The sequence below is a fragment of the Vulpes lagopus genome, chromosome 8, assembly GCF_018345385.1.
Source record: "Vulpes lagopus strain Blue_001 chromosome 8, ASM1834538v1, whole genome shotgun sequence".
NCBI lineage: Eukaryota > Metazoa > Chordata > Mammalia > Carnivora > Canidae > Vulpes > Vulpes lagopus.
Genome location: NC_054831.1, coordinates 46,321,890 through 46,340,630, shown reverse-complemented (window position 1 = coordinate 46,340,630; position 18,741 = coordinate 46,321,890). Strand labels below are relative to the sequence as shown.

General features: G+C 36.3%; 1 protein-coding gene across 9 annotated transcripts in view; it reads right to left on the bottom strand.

The window, feature by feature from the left end:
• Positions 1–18,741, bottom strand: part of NBEA (neurobeachin) — a 664,605-nt gene that overhangs the window by 57,322 nt on the left and 588,542 nt on the right. For all 9 annotated transcript variants that reach the window (XM_041767622.1, XM_041767623.1, XM_041767626.1 and 6 more), the window contains 2 exons: positions 17,620–17,739; positions 6,202–6,354 (listed from right to left, as the gene is read on the bottom strand). In XM_041767622.1, coding sequence (XP_041623556.1) covers positions 6,202–6,354; positions 17,620–17,739 — 273 coding nt within the window. The remainder of the gene's footprint in view (positions 1–6,201; positions 6,355–17,619; positions 17,740–18,741) is intronic.

Sequence of the window (18,741 nt, the reverse complement as noted above, 5' to 3'; positions counted from 1 at the left end):
TTATGATATCTTCAGAAATGCACACATATTTATTCCTTATGTTTCTGTCAGTTATAAAACTTAATTCTTTTGAATATGTGAGAGCAAATCTTTGAGGGACAGTTAATTTAACATATCATATGTAATCTTTATGGTTCTTAGTATGCTATAGGTACTTGGCTTAATGACACACTTTGATAAATATGTATTTACATTGATAGTAAACAGTGAGATTTACTTTAAAGAAGAACTGCATTTTGTCTTAAAGTTTGTTCAGCAGCACTTAAGCTGACAGAAAGACAAGATATAAGAGGTATGTAAACAGAAGTCAGGTAATTAATTATGTTATCTGATAGTAAATGATTTCTTGTATTTTATTTATATGCAATAGAAGTACTCTGAATAATTATAAAGTAATTTCCCACTGAAAATTTGTATTTATGAATTTTATTTCTTTCTTAAAGTAACAGGGAAAATCTATTTTAGAGTTTAACTTGTCTTTAGAGTGTCAGAATCATTTCTCAGGTTGTATTGTTCAATGAACAGTCTGCTAAATTCTCTTAAGATCTAAATGATATGAAACCATTTGGTGAGAATCAAGTATTTCTAAGGAAAAGAGATTTTTAAAAATCTTATGTGGTGATCATATGAACAACTCAGATAACTTAAAACTCAATTATAAGTCTCAGTCAAAATTAGGTGTTTGGGGGTCATTCACGAATAGATATTAATAGTTTACAGATAACTATTCCTAAGTTCCTTGTGGTATTTTGAAAACAGCATTAGTCTAATTGGCTTTCGTTCTCAAGTCGATCTATAAAGCCACATTAATTTAATTTAATTTTTTAAAAGATTTTATTGATTTATTTATTCATGAGAGACACACAGAGAGAAGCAGAGACATAGGCTGAGGGAGAAGCAGGCTCCCTGAGGGGAGCCTGATGCAGCACTTGATCCCAGAACCCTGGGATTACGACCTGAGCCAAAGGTAGACATTCAACCACTGAGCCATTCAGGTGTCCCTATAAAGCCACCTTTAATTCAAATTGCAGGTAAAGTTTTAGAGACTATCAATGTGTCTAGGGGATATTACATTGAGTCCAATTTGCAATGCCAGGCATGGCATTAGAAAAAGCACTGGGGGGGATCCCTGGGTGGCGCAGTGGTTTAGCGCCTGCCTTTGGCCCAGGCGCGATCCTGGAGATCCGGGATCGAATCTCACGTCAGGCTCCCAGTGCATGGAGCCTGCTTCTCCCTCTGCCTGTGTCTCTGCCATTCTCTCTCTCTCTGTGTGACTATCATAAATAAATGAAAATTTTTAAAAAAATTAAAAAAAAAAAGAAAAAGCACTGGGTTAAGACCTTGGGTGAGCCACTTGGATTTTTGGGCTTCAGTCTCCTTACTCAAATAAAGGTCTGTCCTAGCTCTATAATCCTGTGTGCAACTCTGAAGTGTACCTTTCCACCATCTGCAGAGTTAAAGGATAGCCTTCTTCTCACAACTGCTATGCAGTGGGACCTAGGACTTCTTACTTCTAAGCAGAGGTCTTACCAGCTTGGAAGAGAGTCTTCAGGGTAAGGGCTGGGGGAGAAAGAGGTAGAAATGGGATCCCAGAAAGTCAGGTCTGCATGGCCTTTGGGGTTGGAACATTCTTCTGAGTCAATTCCCACTTGTTCCTTCCTTTTCCTCCACTGACTGCAAGGTACTGGCTTTCTGTTAGAAGACATGATTCCCTTCCCTCTCCTCTCCCTTCTCCACATTCCTTAAATCACTATTATATCCTGGACACTGCATAAGAACACTGCCACTTTGGTAAGTAGGTGATATCTGGGAAGGTGATTTACCTCCCTGGGTTTCAGGATAATTCCTAAAAGACTTTTGAGGATTCAAAGAATACTGTGCCTAATGCTCTAGCATAGTAACTGACAAAGAATAAACACTCAAAAATGCCATAGGTTATATAGACTATCACTGACATTATTGTATCTTGGTTGACCCTCATATTGGGATGCCTGAGGACCATGATTGGGGTGTGGGGTGAGTTGACCAACATTAGGGTATATATATCCTGATCTGTAGCAGATGCAAACAGTAAGTCTTGGAATGAGGACAGTAGAGAAAAAAAAAATGTAAGCAGCTACCTCAGAGAACTAAGGAGGATGTAATAGGAAAGCCATATAGCTGTAAGGATGGTTAGGTATAAACTGGCTATGGTCTATAGTAACATTCCACTTACTAAAGGTAGAATTTTGTCACTTCATGTTTCAGCATTTCACTTCTAAACTGGAAGGTATCAGACAGTGACCAATGAGACCTGAAGCAGAAGATACAGTCACTCTACCAAAGGTACAAAGTTTACATTTTCCTCAGGGCCCCAATTAGCACTTGACTCATATTTATCATTTGATACATTTGGTTCACTGGTCTTGTAGACTAGAGGGGATTTTAAGCAACAAATTCTAATTACTATGGCTATAAAAGGAAGTGTGCTGATGGTGGACAATTTCAAGAAGGAAACAGAAAAAGAATAGATATAGAATTGTATCCTTCATAGAATAATAATGGATGCCCATGATAATAAAGAGAAGCTTCCTCTTTTGTATAAGAGGATAGGGAACCAAGTAGTGATAAAGTTTAGAAAAATAATAAATCTCCAAAAAAGTTTTCATTTAGATAAAAATCTAGAAACTTCCTTTATCTGGAATGTTTATTTAGTTGTATTATATTACTATCCATCCTATTAGATGAATGAAGCCTTGTGATTTTTCTGCAAATTTAGTCAAGTGTGTATGATCTTGGTTATTCAGTTTATATAATACTAATTATCTGATGGTTTCTTAACCATAATAATTATCTTTTCTTATATTCAAGAAATTCTGTGTATGATGCTATCTTGGGGATTTGCTTTTAGGAGCACAACTGCCTTTTCTTTCTATTGAAAAAGGCATATCATTAATGAAATTACTAATTCTAGGGGCACATGAACTTCTTTCACTAATGAGGAATACAAAGGTTGTATCTATAACAAATCACTACTTAATGTTTTATTAAAATATATGTAAAAATGTTCTAGCATAAAAAGCATATGAAGAGACACTCACATCATTAGTCACTAGAAAAATGGAAACTATAATGAGATTTTAGTTCATATCCACCAGAATGGTTATAATAAAAAAAACAACAACCAGGCAATGCCAAGTGTTGGTGAAAATATAGAGGAACTCAAAGAGTCATCCTTAGTAGGAATATAAGAAGGTATAATCACTTTGCAAAATAGGTAGTTTCTTAAAAAGTTAAACATAAATTTACCATTACTCAACAATTCTACTGTAGGTATATGCCCCAAAGCAATGAAAACATATGCCCACATAGAGACTTGTATGTGAGTATTCGTAGCAGCATTATTTATAAGCCAAGGAGTGGAAACCCAACTGATAAATGGATCAAAAAAACATGGCATATCCATACATGGAATAGTATTAGGAAGAAGAGCAAAGTGCTGATACATGCTACAAAAAGGATTAATCCCCAAAACTATGCTAAGTGAAAGAATACACATACTAAAGAACACACATCATTCAGTTCTATTTATATAAAATGTCCAGAAAAGGAAAACCTGTGGAGATAGAAAGTAGATTAGTGGTTGCCTGAGGATGGAGGTGGGCGTAGGGACTGAGGTAGGTGTAGGTTGCCTGAGGATGCAAATGGGCATGTGATCTTTCTGGGATGATGGAAATTTTGGAAAATTAGATTGTGGTGGCTGTCACACAACTCTATAAATTTACTAAAAATCATTAAGTTGTACACTGAAAGCAAATGAATTTTATGATAATGATTTAAAAGATGAGAAATGTGAGGACCAGAGATGCTCCACAATTTACCCAGGGCAATGAAGCTAGTAAATGGCAGAACCCAGGTTCAAGAGCAGTAAATTACTAAACTCTAAGTCATACTCTTTCCAATATAGTATTTATTATTAGCACCCACATGAAAACTTCTATTTAATCAGTTGGGTACAATAGCATGAATAAGAGAAAAATCTAGTCCAACAATTTTGGTTCCTTTTTTGCCTGAGTGTAGGATTCATTCATTTTATTTATTTATTTTTAATTAGTTTCAGAGGTAGAATTCAGTTTAACTAGTTTGGACATAACTAGACAACATGTTAGAATCATTGCGATTATTATCCCTCTGTGATTCATTCATTCACTCAGCAGATATTTACTGACCAATCACTTTGTCAGGCACAGTTCTGGGCTCTACGAACGTACAGCATAATGATGTGACTGAGAGCTACTGATATGTGGCAGGTTTCTAGGGTTGAATTTGTAGATTTGGTATCCTTACATTGATAGTATAGCCAGCACTCAAATATGTAAGGGTCGTATGGAAATGGATGACCAAATCTAAAAATAAGTAGAGATTTTAGAAGTGTAATTGCATTACTTAAGTATAAACCCTTCACATTAAAAAATATAAATTGAAGAAATCTGTTATTCAAGGAGATAGTATGATAAAACTCCACTTATTTGGAAGTACCAATTTATAGATTAAAAGGTGAGAGAAATAATACCTACAAGTCATGCAACATATGACACTCCTTCAAAAGGGGGAGACCAGTTTGCAGATTACATATACAGTTCTTTTAAGCACAGGCTGACCACATCAGCAACAGCTTTAAAATAAAATATATTAAAAGTAAAGTATTTCTGAGAGACAGAAAATATAGTTCCAAAATTGAAGGGAACATGAGACTGACAGTGAAATCCAAACACACACACACACACACACACACACACACACACACAATCAGGGAGTAGAGGGAGCAACCACATATTATATGATCCTGTTTATGTGAAATGTCCAGAATAAATATATAGAGACACAAAAGTTTAGTTGCCTAGGGCTGGCTAGGGAAAACTGTGGAAGATGCTGAAGGTACTGGGTTTCTTTATGGGGTGATAAAAATATTCATAATTGATTGTGGTAATGGTTGTACAACTCTGTGGATAAATTAAAATCCATTTTTTTTTTTTACTTTACATGAGTGAACTGTATGGTATGTGAAATCTATCTATGTGACATATGTCAATTATGTAAGTCTTACCAAAAAAATGGACTAAGGTGAGCTCCATTGCAAATGTGGACTTTGGATTCTGATTCAAATACATACAGTGTAAAAACAAAATAAAATACATTTATAAGACAGCTGAAAAAAATTGGGAGTTAGTGAAACAGTTAAAAATGTATTTTTAGTCACTGGATTCCTTGATATAATTCCTCAATTTACTAAGAATAATAGTATCCTAGGAAGTTGTTTGGCAAAGTGGTTCATTGCCATATACCATAACCATACTGAATAAAAACCTTACTCATAAAATCTTAAATATGGATAAAAATATATCAAAATCTATAAAATTTCCACATGCAAACATTCTATTTACACATTTTTTTTATCTGAACACTCAGATATGTCATACAGATTTAAAAAGTAATGACATTTTTCAATGTAAGAATGTTTACTAGATGGGTGTTCTCTTAAAGACAAATATATTGTATATACATAAATATTTTTTTGAGAAACAGAGAGCACGCTCTTGTGTGCATGCAAGAGCACATAAGTGGGGATGGTGAAGGGTAGGGGAGAGGGAGAGAGAGAACCTTAAGCAGGCTCCATGTTCAGCACAGAAGCCCAACAAGGGACTCAATCTCAGAACCCTGAGATCATGACCTGAGCCAAAATCAAGAGTCAGCTCCTAAACTGACTGAGCCACCCAGGTCCCCACAAGTATATTTTAAGGTATGTCTCATGGCTTATGAGTTCCTGCATGCAAATATGTTCTAAATATAAATTATTTTGTTTTGAATATTTTATGAGTGAAAAAAGAGTAGAGATTTAGCCAGTAGACAAAAATAAGAAATGGACATTTATTTCAAGCATTTTAGAATATCTCAACAGATGCTCATCTGATTGTCTTCTCCTAAGGGAGCAAATATAACTGAATTACCATTCCTTTATTAGTCTTCATGAAAGAAAAATCCACTTCACAATAAACAAAGATGTCAAAAGACAATAGTAAAATGCTTGCCTTGTTTTTTCTTAAAATTTTAACTTGTATTTATGGATGTTAAATGGCAATTTGTTAATAGTTGGAAACAAAAGAAAACAACAGAATATTTTTACTTCCTGAAGACTACTCAAGCAAAAACAGAATCTCTTACCATCCTGTTGATCCGTACAAAGTCTTCAGGTTTTTTTGCCCAAGGGGGAAGACCAACATCATTTACTAAAACTTCATCTTCTCTGACTCCGAGATTGTATCCATTACTATTGACAAACATCTCTGGTAGGTAATAGAACTCTGGAATTAGTTCCTGTCAGGAATAAAAACATGGTGTATTATTAAACCACTTTAAAAATGGGCTGAATATAAACTATTGTAACTTGTTAACTATAAACTGAATTAAACAATTTCTTTACTTAAATTTTTTATTATCTAATTCTATTCTCTAATTTATTTTCTTTACATAAGAGAAAGAAAAAGAGAGAAGGAAAGAGAAGACAAATACTTTTCTTGAACATTTTATTTGATAATTTATAAGACTTTCAATCTTATATTGCCATAATTGGTTTAGAGAAATGGGTTATAGGATCAACAGTAGTTCACAACATCATTATTAAACAAATATGTAAAGCTGTATCTACAAGTCTATCGTGCTCAACAACCTTTTCTGAATATTAAGGAACTATCCAACTTAAAAAAAAAAGTTGTTGCCAGTAGTGGTTAAAAATCATGTAATATCTTCTACTCTTCCTTTTGATCACATTAGCAATTATGCTACATGATTTTTATAAAAGATTAATAGTTTTATTTCACAATTTGGCAAAATTAATTACTTCTGTACTATCACTAAGCATGATGAAAAGATTATATAAAACGTTTAAATAGGTAACACATGGTACCTGAATGGAATGGTTCTTAATAAATTGGATGCAAAGACAACCTGTGTTACATGTATATAAAGATGGCATAAACAACTTGATTCAAGGCAAACTTGTGTTTGATGCACAATGTCTAACATGAGGCTTATGCTTCTTTAGAATAAATCTGATATACAAATGAACTGCTTTTATGATCCTTTTTTTTATGCAAGGGAGAAAATGAAAACAAAAACCATTATAGTTTTTATGTATACCATCTATACAATGATTTAAAAAATTATCTTTTCAAATATCAAGATGAGGGTTAAATTAACTTTGTATTGTGAAAAGTGAAAGGACATTTATTTGTGTAACATGATCAACACTGATAATGTAGTGCCTGAAATTCAACTCCTGCTGTGGTCTTCTCTAGGGATCCACAGAAAAATTAAAAAACAAAGCGAAACAAAAAACACCAAACACTAATGCCTTCAAATAAATCAAATTACTAACTTTCAAAGAAAAGCATACACAAAACCTGGGTTCTCCTGCTGAAACCAACATTTGTCTGTTATAGCATAAGTGGGTGTTTATCTTAGTAATGCTCTGTGAGAATCTGATTATTATCCATTCTGATGATGATAAATGTGAACCATAAGAAAAATAAAACATAATAAAATTTGAGTATGGGGCACTGCGACAGGTACAAAGAAAGAAAAAAATGAACAAGACATGGTTTTATTTAAAGTAATTTATAATCTTGTCTACAGGGTAAATGCACAAACAGATGGTTATAATACACAATAATAATAGCTTGAAGGAAGTATAAACCAAGGACGAGGGAGCACAGGGGAGAAGGCAGAGAACTCAAGGCAAGTGTGGAAAGAGTTCACTGGAAACCAGACATTTGAATTCACTACAGCTAAGATAAAGGCAGGGGGAAGCAGCAGGAGGATCATCAGAAAGTATTATCAAGAAGTGATAAGGACGAACAGTGGAGTATAGATATACTGGAGGATACAGGTCAGGATGAGGGAGATGGGAGGTGGGCTGCTGAGAGTTATATGGAGCCCGGTGATGAAGGAAGCTTTACGCCAAGCTAAGCTATTTGGATTTTGTATTATTGGGCATATTTGTTTTACAACAAGAAATTAGGTGTTAAAATAAAGGATGGACTGGAGAGAAGAGAGACAGGGTGTCTATGCATATGCAGCAAGAAGGGGAACTGGAAGCAGCAAGGGGAACAGGAGGGAAGGGAGGAAGGGCAGGTGTGAGCTGTGGTAAGGGGACATGTTGTGGGACTTTAGCAGGGAGGGTAGCCTGTGACAGAGGAGAGGATGGGTGTGCAAAGAAGAGAGGGAATTAAGTGGCTCACACTGTGTGATGCATCCACTAACAACAAACTATGTACAAGGCATCGAGGCCACAAGAGATTGTAGGAAAGGAAAATTATGGTGAGATTAATAGAAACTTGTGTAAATTTTCAGTGACCTGTATGCAAAAGGGAAAATTCAGAAGGGGCTGAAATAAAAACCAGTAGATAAACAAACATCCTTATTTGCAAATCGTGATACAGTTTAGTTGGTGGGCAAGACAGGAGCTAAAGACTGCTTCAGAGGTATTCTATCAGCAGTAACCATAATGAGCTGATTTCTGGACTGAATGAGCACGGTGGTGTATATTATATTGCTTTGAAGGAGCAATTTGGTAAAGGTGTATGATCACTTTTCAGAAGGTAGAAGTGAAGCATCATTGCTATTCTCATTGATTTGTACACATCAGAAGTCCATAATTGTTATGATCTGACGTTTCTGTTCCTCAAAAATTCAAATGTTGAAACTCTATCCTCTGTGATGGTATTAGGAGGAGGAGTCTCTGGAAGGTAATTAGAATTAGATTAGGTCAAGAGGGTGGAGCCATCACGAGTGGGATTAGTGTCCTTATAGGAGCCCTGAGGAGCCATGTGAGACTCAGCAAGACAATGGCCCCCTGTGCCAGGACATAGACACTCACCAGACACTGAACCTGACTATTGCGGCACCTCAGTTTTGGATCTCCAGTCTCTACAACTGTGGGAAATAAATTTCTGTTGTTTGTAAGTTCCCTAATTTATGGTAAAATACAGCTGCCTAAGCTGACCGAGACAATAATTATTAACTTATTATTTCAATGCATTAAGATAAAACTTATAGTTTTCTTTTGATATTACTGTGCAGTTTGGGAACACACAAGACAATTAGGAAAAGGTGTAGAGAAAGGTAAAGAATATGGTTATTTGCACATTACCCATCCTTTATGTGGCAGAGCACAACAACAGCACTGCAAATGGTCCAGAAGTGGGGGGAAAGAATGTAAGCTCATGCAGTCGCTCCTTGTGGACAGTGATTTATATGTCATAGACTCACATAAGTCAGGGATTTCCCTTACTGCCTTTCAAAGGTTATTTGTGTTCATGTCTCATCTCTAGAACTGGACTATCTAAGCTTCCTGGAGGACAGATATATCCACATGGATACAGCAACAAAGATTTATTTTTTGTTTAAACAGCTCAGAGTCATAATTTATCTTCAACTGCTTTGGTGCTCTATAATGTTTTCAATATATAAAAAATATATTATTTTCCATTCTTTCCTGTGGTATAGGGGCACATAAACTATGTGGTTATTATTAACCTACTTACCACTATAATACTATTTTTCTGAATGTCATTAAATTAGATTCACAAAGACAACAAAGCCCTAGGGTTTTGTATTAATAACGTTTTGGACAAAGGCAGATTTTCAAGCCTTACTTTGTGAGGTTCATCTTACTTTGTTGAATCCCTCATAGCTCTTGGTGTTATACTTTGTATGCAGCAGGCACTCATTAAATACTAAGCTACTGAAGATATTAGGCAAAGTTATTTTAATATCACTAGAAAACTTCTGGGGCAATAAGCAGATGGTTGGAAGAATGCCTCAAGACAGGATAGAGCCAATGAAGAGAGTTTCATCTCTGAGATTCAACTGTGACGTCCAAGAAGATGACAATAACTGTATCTGTGTCAGCTGAAATGTTATTTCTGCTCGTTCAGTCTTACAACAGAAGGCAGAATTTACTTGTATCTTATACTATGTGTTAGCACTGCCCTAAGTGCTTTATATCTTTTTTTCTTAATCTTCACAAAAATTTCATGAGGAGGGTATTCCCATTCTACCCTCTTTAAGACATGAACACTGAGGCAAAGAGAAGGTAAGAAATTTGTTAATGACTATGCTAGAAATAGGTGGTAAAGCCCTAAATCAAAATCAGTCACTTTAAATCCAAGGTCTCTACTGTTATATATTCTCTATTTTGCCTTCTGAAGTAGCAACCCAGTCATTCTATATGATTTTATCCTACTTTGATTTTCTGCATAGCAATTATAATTTTCTTCTTTTATGTATTAGGCTCCTGTGTCCTACTACACTGGAAATCTCATGACAGTAGGAGTCATTGTCTATTTTGCTCACTGGTTCACACCACTCGCTAGGAATGGTGCCTAGTACATAAAAGATCCTCAATGCAAACGTGTGAGATACAAAAAAATCAATTATTGCTGTGTGTTTACCATCTCCTGAATTTCAGGCATGAAACAGTGATAAAAAAAAAAACCACGTCGGGCTCCCGGTGCATGGAGCCTGCTTCTCCCTCTGCCTGTGTCTCTGGCTCTGTCTCTGCCTGTGTCTCTGGCTCTGTCTCTCCTTCTATCTCTCAAGAATAAATAAATAAAATCTAAAAAAAAAAAAAACAATATTGCAGGCCATCATTTTCAAGTTGTGTCAGTTTAAGCAGAGGTCTTTAGGCAAGCAGTGAGTTGAAGGTAAGAGGGAGACAGAGCAGGTAGGCAGTTTGGGGATTATCTCTTCTACCAGGAAGTGCTACTTTATGTGCATCAGAATCACAGATCCTAGTTTAAATCTGGAAATCTTGCCAGCTTGGGCAAGTTTCTTAACCTTTTGAAAAAAAAATCAATTTCTTCATATGCAAAATTGTGATGATGATAGCAATGAATTCACTGGGTAGATGTGAGGATTAAATGGTGATAATGTGTAAAACAATGCATTTAGCAGCTGTCTGCAAAATACCTTTTAGAAGCTATTCAATCAACTTTTTTTGATGCAGATCAAAAATATTGCTGCTGAGTTACCCACTACCGAAGCATACCCTGTAAACCAGTAACAAAACTGTCACTTCGGATGTTTCTGTTTGAAGGAATACCTGTGTAGACAGTTCAGATGATTAAACGTTGTTTTTTTTTTTTTTTTAATTTGATTCTTCTTTCTGCTATCTTGGCTGACTTTTTTTTTTTTTACGATTTTATTTATTTATTCATGAGAGACAGAGAGAGAGAGAGAGAGGCAGACACAGGCAGAGGGACAGAGAGAGAGAGAGAAAGGCAGACACAGGCATAGGGAGAGAAGAGAGAGAGAGAGGGAAGGAAGACACAGGCAGAGGGAGAAGCAGGCTCCATGCAGGGAGCCCAACATGGGACTCAATCCTGGGTCTCCACAGGATCATGCCCTGGCTGAAGCCACCTGGGTTGCCCATGCTGGGATGATCGGGGAAAGAGACAGACATGTCAGGACAGTCCCTAGCTATCCTGACTAGCTCCGAGGCTACACAAAACACCTGAGTAAAGAAAGCCATGCTGGGTTCTCTCGCTCAGCCACACCCCTCCAGCTGTCACCACACAGCTCAGCCTTGAGTGGTCTTTGCTGGCTTTAACTCCAAGTGTATAACTGTCAACAAATAAAGAGTTGCTGTGTGTGTGTGTGTGTGTGTGTGTGTGTGTGTGTGTGTGTGTTTGTGTGTGTGTTTTGGTTTTTGGTTTTTTTTGGAGTGGGCAGGGGGAGAGGTGAGGTGAGGGAGATAGAGAATCTTTTATTTTTTTAAGAGAGGGAGAGATTCCAAGGTGGTACAAATCAAATGTGGCCAGAGGGTAAAGGGCATGACTATAAGCCCCTTTATAAGTGCTCAGAAACATTTAAGGTTTGTAGACCCATTCAGCTACACAAAGGGATTTTAAGAAACTTAAGGGCATTATAAACAGCATCTTAACTCACAGCCATGAAGATCCTATCTCAAAAGGGTTTTTGGTGCAAGTTTTTTCTCATAATGAACTATAATCCGATACATAGAAAGCCCACAGAATTTTAGTTAAAAGATGCCTCGGCCCCAACTTTCTACGATCAGAAAGCATTTAGAGAAAATCACCCAAGTGCAAACATGGGTGATTTCTTATGGAAAAGAAAGCTGTTTCAGAGAACAAAGTCAAGGTCCCAGAGGACCTGTACCCAGAGTCCAGAAACTGACAACATGTGCCTGGCTGCAATTGCCATGAACTAGCCACTGCTCTGTATGTTCCACATCCCCTCCTTTGGAATAGAATCTGTTGAGGTTTACCTGTTTCTGGCTTACCACCATATGGTGAGTGTACATGGGACAGATAACTTGTCTCTCTAGTTTCCAGGTATTCAAATTAGAAATTTCTGCATTGTTTCTGTATCTGGACCTGATACAGACCATGAGATACTAGATTTTGATCCTGATGCTATAATGTGGCTACCAAGTTGAGTATATTTTGCATCTAGGAGGAATGTGAATTGTGATCAGAGAGAGGACTTTAGCAGACTATTTCCAAAGAGCACCATAAAAAATCCCTCTAACCTCCATGTCCTTTTGCAATGTGACTTTGCTGTTCCTCTCAACAGGAAGTAGAGTTCATTTCTCCCCTTCCTTAATTTGGGCTGGCCCCGTGACTTGTTTTGACCAACAGAATGCTATGTAGGTAACGCTACGTGAATTTCAAGCCTAGGTCCCCCCTCTTTTTTTTATCCTCTTGATAGCAAACCACCATGAAAAAAGATGTGATTTTCTTAGAAAGACTATATAGAGAAAGAGAGGACCAGCCAGGCCCCAGAAGTTCCAGCCATCCTTGTTAGGGCAACAGATCAGTGAGTAAGGTCATCTTGAATCCTCCAGATCCAGACAGGCCACCTCAGTTGACCCCAGATGGATTAGAGACGCTGTACCTGATGAACCCTACTCTGATTGCAGAAATCTAGGGATATAAGTGGCTATTTTTTTAAGCTACAAGGTTTGCGGTGGTTTGTTACACAGCAATAAATGACTAAAGTAAAACTTGATTGATCAATTATTCCAAACTAGTCAAAGTGGCTGGATACGATTATACGATCATACAGAAGAATTAAAGCAGCATGCCGCCAATGAATAAGCACTACACATAACTTAATAGACCTTGGTGCTAATAGACCTTGGCTTCCTCCTTACCTACTATGTGAACTCAGGCAGGCCATTTAATATCTGGGAATCTTCTTTACAAAAACAAGAATAATGATAGCTATCTCACAGGGCTGTTCTAAAGACTACCAAGTAAATTACAGGAAAAAAAAAAAAAGCACGTCTGAAAACTTGAGAACCACTCAGAAAGCATGAACTCTTCCAAGTGTGCTCCTTCAGAGGTACTTTAGGCACCAACTTGCCTACTTTGGATAAGAGCTCTCCTGCTTACTCTCTTCCCTTTGATAGATCTCTGTTAATCATTCTCTTTAAGGAAAGAGTCCAAGTAGTTTAGGGTTTCCTAAATGAAAAACAGTGCAGAAAGACATCAAATACTATCAAAGAAATGGCAAGATGAATATGATAACAGGCATTTTGTGTCTGTAAATGTGATTTCTGGTTTATTTTAACAGCTCTACTGAAACCCCATGGTACAGTTAATAGTGTTATATGCATTCTGTCAATAATAAGAAAATATCCTCAAACACAATTTCTAATTTACAAGCTTCTGACAAGTTCAAGCTGCTGAGAAATTGGACTTGAAAATATGTCTTAGAGTGATAGAAGACCACTATTAACACTATGATAATTGTATACCTATTGCATCAAATCTGACATTTCGGTTTAATATATTTTCCTGAGAAAGTGCACCATTTTATGGCTTCCTAGTGAAATCAAATCCAACACAGACGTTTTCACTTTTCTAATATAATTCACTGAAAGGTTTTAAAGCTGCCATTTCTTTTCTTCCTTTTTTTTCAAAAGATTGATGCCCTGGCATTCGTTAATTCCACAAGAGCTCATAATGGGTCAATGAGTCAGTGGTGAGCACCTCCATTAACTGTATTAATTTACACTATGTCACCTTAATGACATTTTGTCACAGCTACCTTCTCTGACATCTCCATAGCTATTCAAAAGTCATATAACAACTTTTGAAGGCATTAAGGAATCTTAGTGTAAGAACTTCAGTAAGTTGAATGTCACTGTTACCAAGACTATGCTAGGGAAGAAAAATACAAAAAAATAAAAATAAAGTAAAAACTAACTAGTCTGACTTAACAGAGGGGACCTGGCTCCTGAAAGGTCACTTCACCAACACTCCATCTCTGCCCAGCTTGTATGCATTACTGTAAGAAGAGACTGATGTTAGTAGAGATAGAATGAAACCTTCTACTCTATTTTAGTTCTTTTTTAGATGAATATCTAAGTTACTAGATATTGCAGACAAACTTTTCTTCACAAATGGAAATGCATTTCCTTAAAATTATATCCAGTGCTTTATTCAACAGCTTAGGGATAAGAAATCAAAAGCTTAGGTTTTAACACCCAGTTAGCAAAACTATTATTACTCTTGGTAACATATTCTTCCCTGTTAAATCAAGTATTATTTTAGCGGAAAAAAATACCATGTGTTTTAATCAATATATTTAAACATGAATTTAGAAAATGTCAAGTTACTACCAGTATTACCAAAAAAATCTCTCTAACACTTCTTCAGTGAGAATCCTCAAATTCTGAAAGATCAATACATTTGGTCACAGAGACATACAGACACATACACAAACATATTTGAAATAGAACAAAGCAGAAAGACTGAGAAGCTATACTTGTAATGCAACTTGCTGCAATTTCAAAGATCTTTTTCATATCAATAAGAAAAAGATATTTGACCCAACTTAAAAAAAAAGGGAAAAGATATGAATACGTTTACAGGTCAATCAATATATGAAAAATGCTCAATTTCACTCACAATTAATGACATGCAAGCCCAAACAAAGGCAACTCCATTTTTACTCACCAGATTAGCAAAAATTATACTGTTTATTATGATAGTGATGAGCGGGGCGTGGGGAAGGAGGCATCCTCACATACTGCTCTAGGGAGTGAATTATCATCTTTGAGAATAATGACTTGGCAATATTTTTCAAAATTAAAAATGTATATAGCCATTTAGCTATTAAGAGAAATTATCCTTTACACATATACACAAAGTTCATCAAGATCACTGTGCAAGGGTGTTTACTGCAGCCCTGTGTTTAACAGTAACAGAGAGAAAGACAAACTATCCATAAATAGGAGATTGTTTACATAAATTATTATGTATGTGTGCAGCCTTGAAAAAGCAAGGGTCTACGTGGAAAGATATTCAAGATAGATTATCATAAAATATGAAAGAGAACTGAAAATGGGAAAAATCCGTGCAATGTCAAGCTAGGGAAATGAGCTTCTTATGAACTAATTAAGTCCGGGGGTGGGGGAATAGGTCCTGTTTATACTCAGCACAGCCGCTTGAGGATAAAAAATAAAAACCACCCCAGTTAGTGACAGCCACATTGGTATTTGTCCTTGATGATGTGACCCCCAGGAACCAAAGGAACACAATTGGTAACAAAACGTAAGTGTTTTTTGAAAGTTCCAGAACAGGAAAACTCCAGGAGAAATCCTAGCAGTTTTATTTTATTTTTTTAATAATAAATTTATTTTTTATTGTTCAATTTGCCAACATACAGAATAACACCCAGTGCTCATCCCGTCAAGTGCCCCCCTCAGTGCCCGTCACCTATTCACCCCCACGCCCTGCCCTCCTCCCCTTCCACCACCCCTAGTTCATTTCCCAGAGTTAGGAGTCTTCATGTTCTGTCTCCCTTTCTGGGTAGGAAATATCCTAGCAGTTTTAGAAGGAAAAGCCTGGTATGAACACTGGTCATCAGAGACTGACCTATAACTTGGTGAGATATTTTTGGTGATAGGAAGCATCAATGAAGTTCTCAGGATAGAAAGTAAAGTCCAAACCTGTATCTACTTATGTAAATTAGAATGATTAACTCTGATCTGTGTGTGGGTTTGTGAGGGTAGATCTTTGAATTAAGCTGAAAAGCCAATTTTCTTTTTTGTGATGATGTCTAATAAGGGTGAGCAGGCATCTCACTTGAAATAATAACTTGATACAGTGTGTATACCTCTCTGAATTAAGATATGTATAACCTTATATATGACAGAAAGCCTTAAAATATAGACAATAATGTTTAATTCAAACAAACACAAAATATTTATTGAGTGCTTTTTGGGAATATTAGGCTAATTCTAGAACCTGCTGGACTCCTCACTTTCTGTGTAAATTTTCAAAGTGTTATGAAATAAGAAATGGATTCTCTCGCTGATTTCATTGGAAGGAAGTCAGTTTAAATGGTGGCTCATGGGTATGTTAGAGTTTAATTCCTCAGTGAAATAAGGCTGATAGGAGATAACTGTATGCCTTCTGAGTCTGGTATAGTAAGAATGTATGTCAAATTATCTAACTTCCCAATATGAATATGTCATATGTACAAATTAATATTCATTCATGCAAACTTTGATAGTAACAAACGAAATAGAGAAGCTACAAACTACTTGGATTCATTTGGTTTGTTTCCTGCTTTCAAAAAGAACAGAACAAAGTTGTATTCATCTAGTTTTCTTACAATTCAGTAACATTGTAATTGCCTTTAAAAATATTTGTGATAAACATAAATATGAAAATGATAATTTTGACTTTAATTCACAGCCTTTTGTTGGATTAAGACCATAAATAGAATAATACCATAATATTTTTATATTTAACAATATGAGTGACAGTGATAGGGAAAAAATTGCCTTGAAGAAAGAAGCCTTAGAAAGTAACATGTATACCCATGCAATAACCTGATCATATCTTACTATCAGAGAAAAGAATGAGAAAAATGAGAGAACAAATGTATATTATTTTAAATACAACCTTTTCTTAAAAAACAAAAGCCCATATAAATGAGTAACAGATCTTTGTATTTAACAATAGATAAGTAGTACCAACATTACTCTGCTCTCTGGCTGTTCCTGGGTATTGTGTGTGTGTTGGTTTAATCTAATGTGTATTGTTGCATAGTATCCTCAGGCACAGTCAAGTAAAAGCTAAGGCTGTACAGAAAAGCCTACATTTTAAATGGGTCTTGTCATTAATGCTTTATTAATTGCCCCAGGCTACGTAAACCCAGAGCTGCGCAAGCTATAACAATATGACACATTAAGGTCAAATCCAATTCCTGCTGTGTTTCATGGAATGGGCCAAATATTGAGTTAACAGCAGGAAAGGCAATTTATGGCCTTTTCTTTCCATCTCCAGATTATTCAATCTAAATTAGATAGAATTTTTTAGAATTACGAGAACACCTTAACTGAATAAATGATTTTTGAATCATTTTCTGTGATGCTCAAAATTATTTCCTCTAGCTTCTTTTAGATTGGTTGTACTGCATAATTTTAAAATATGATGGAACAAAACCGCAGCATAAAATGTCTTACCCAATTAAATTAAAAAAAAATAAAGATGTCAGCATATTTTGAAATTAAATTGTCATCAACAAATAAAAGGAACCTACCTTTACATCAGAAGTATCTCTCTGACTAGTTCTCCAAGACCTTGCAACCGATGAGAAGGTTCGATCTGGATGGTCAAACTTTCCATCATTTGCATTGAGGAAGAAGGTTGTGAAAGGTTCCTAAGCAAGAAGAAGAAGAAGAATCAGGAATCTGACCCGCCTGAACACAGCTGCCTTGTTCCATTGTAAAATATGACTGTTTTTGAACCCCTTGTGAGGTAGAAACAGTGCAAGGTCCCGGAAAGATGCCTATGCTGAGGAATCAGGACACGCCTGAAGGGCCGCTCAGGCACTGCCGCTCCGCAACCTTGGCAGAGGCCATTTTGCTTCTTGGGCTCCAGTCTCCTGATCCGTAAGACGATGGAGCTCTAGTGCTCTGTGATTTGACGATGAATGCTTCTGCATTATTATCAGTTTATAACTCCGATGTTCTTTCTGATAACTAAGGCCATATATAATAACGCTGCACTAGAAAATCACTCCGGCACTGTTCACTGCACTGTGGAATTAAGTAGGGAATGGCCATCTGAGATTACGTATCAAAGTCTATTAAAGTACTTGTACCACACCACGGTCTGATGATCTTTTTAAAATGCAAAGTTCTGCTTAAAATCTCTCAGTAGCTCTTCAGAGCTCTTAGGAGAAACTCTAAACTACTCATTTTTTTTTTTTTGTCTTAAAAGATCGTGAATGATCTGGAAATTTATCTCTCACCTTCCCTTCTTCACATTTTAAAGTCGTGCCACACTGCTCTCACTTCCTGTCCTTTGTAGGTGATGTTCCCTCTGCCTGGTACCAATTTATCCTTTTCCCTCACCAACCTTACTTTGCTAAGTTCTTTCTATCCTTTATGCCTCAGCCAAGGTGTCATTTTTCTCCTGAAATATCTTCCTTGATTTGCCAAGCTCTCCAGTATACTCAAATACAACCTATACTTTCTAAATACATCACTGAAACACTTGTCACGCTGTTTTATAAGTGATTTGTAACTTGTCTATCTTCCCCCCACCATATAAACAGATTCCATCATCTATCATGTTCACTGTCTTATCTCCGACACTGAGAATAATGCCTCGTACACAGAAGTTGCTCAATGTATAATTTGGCAAAGAAATGAATGAA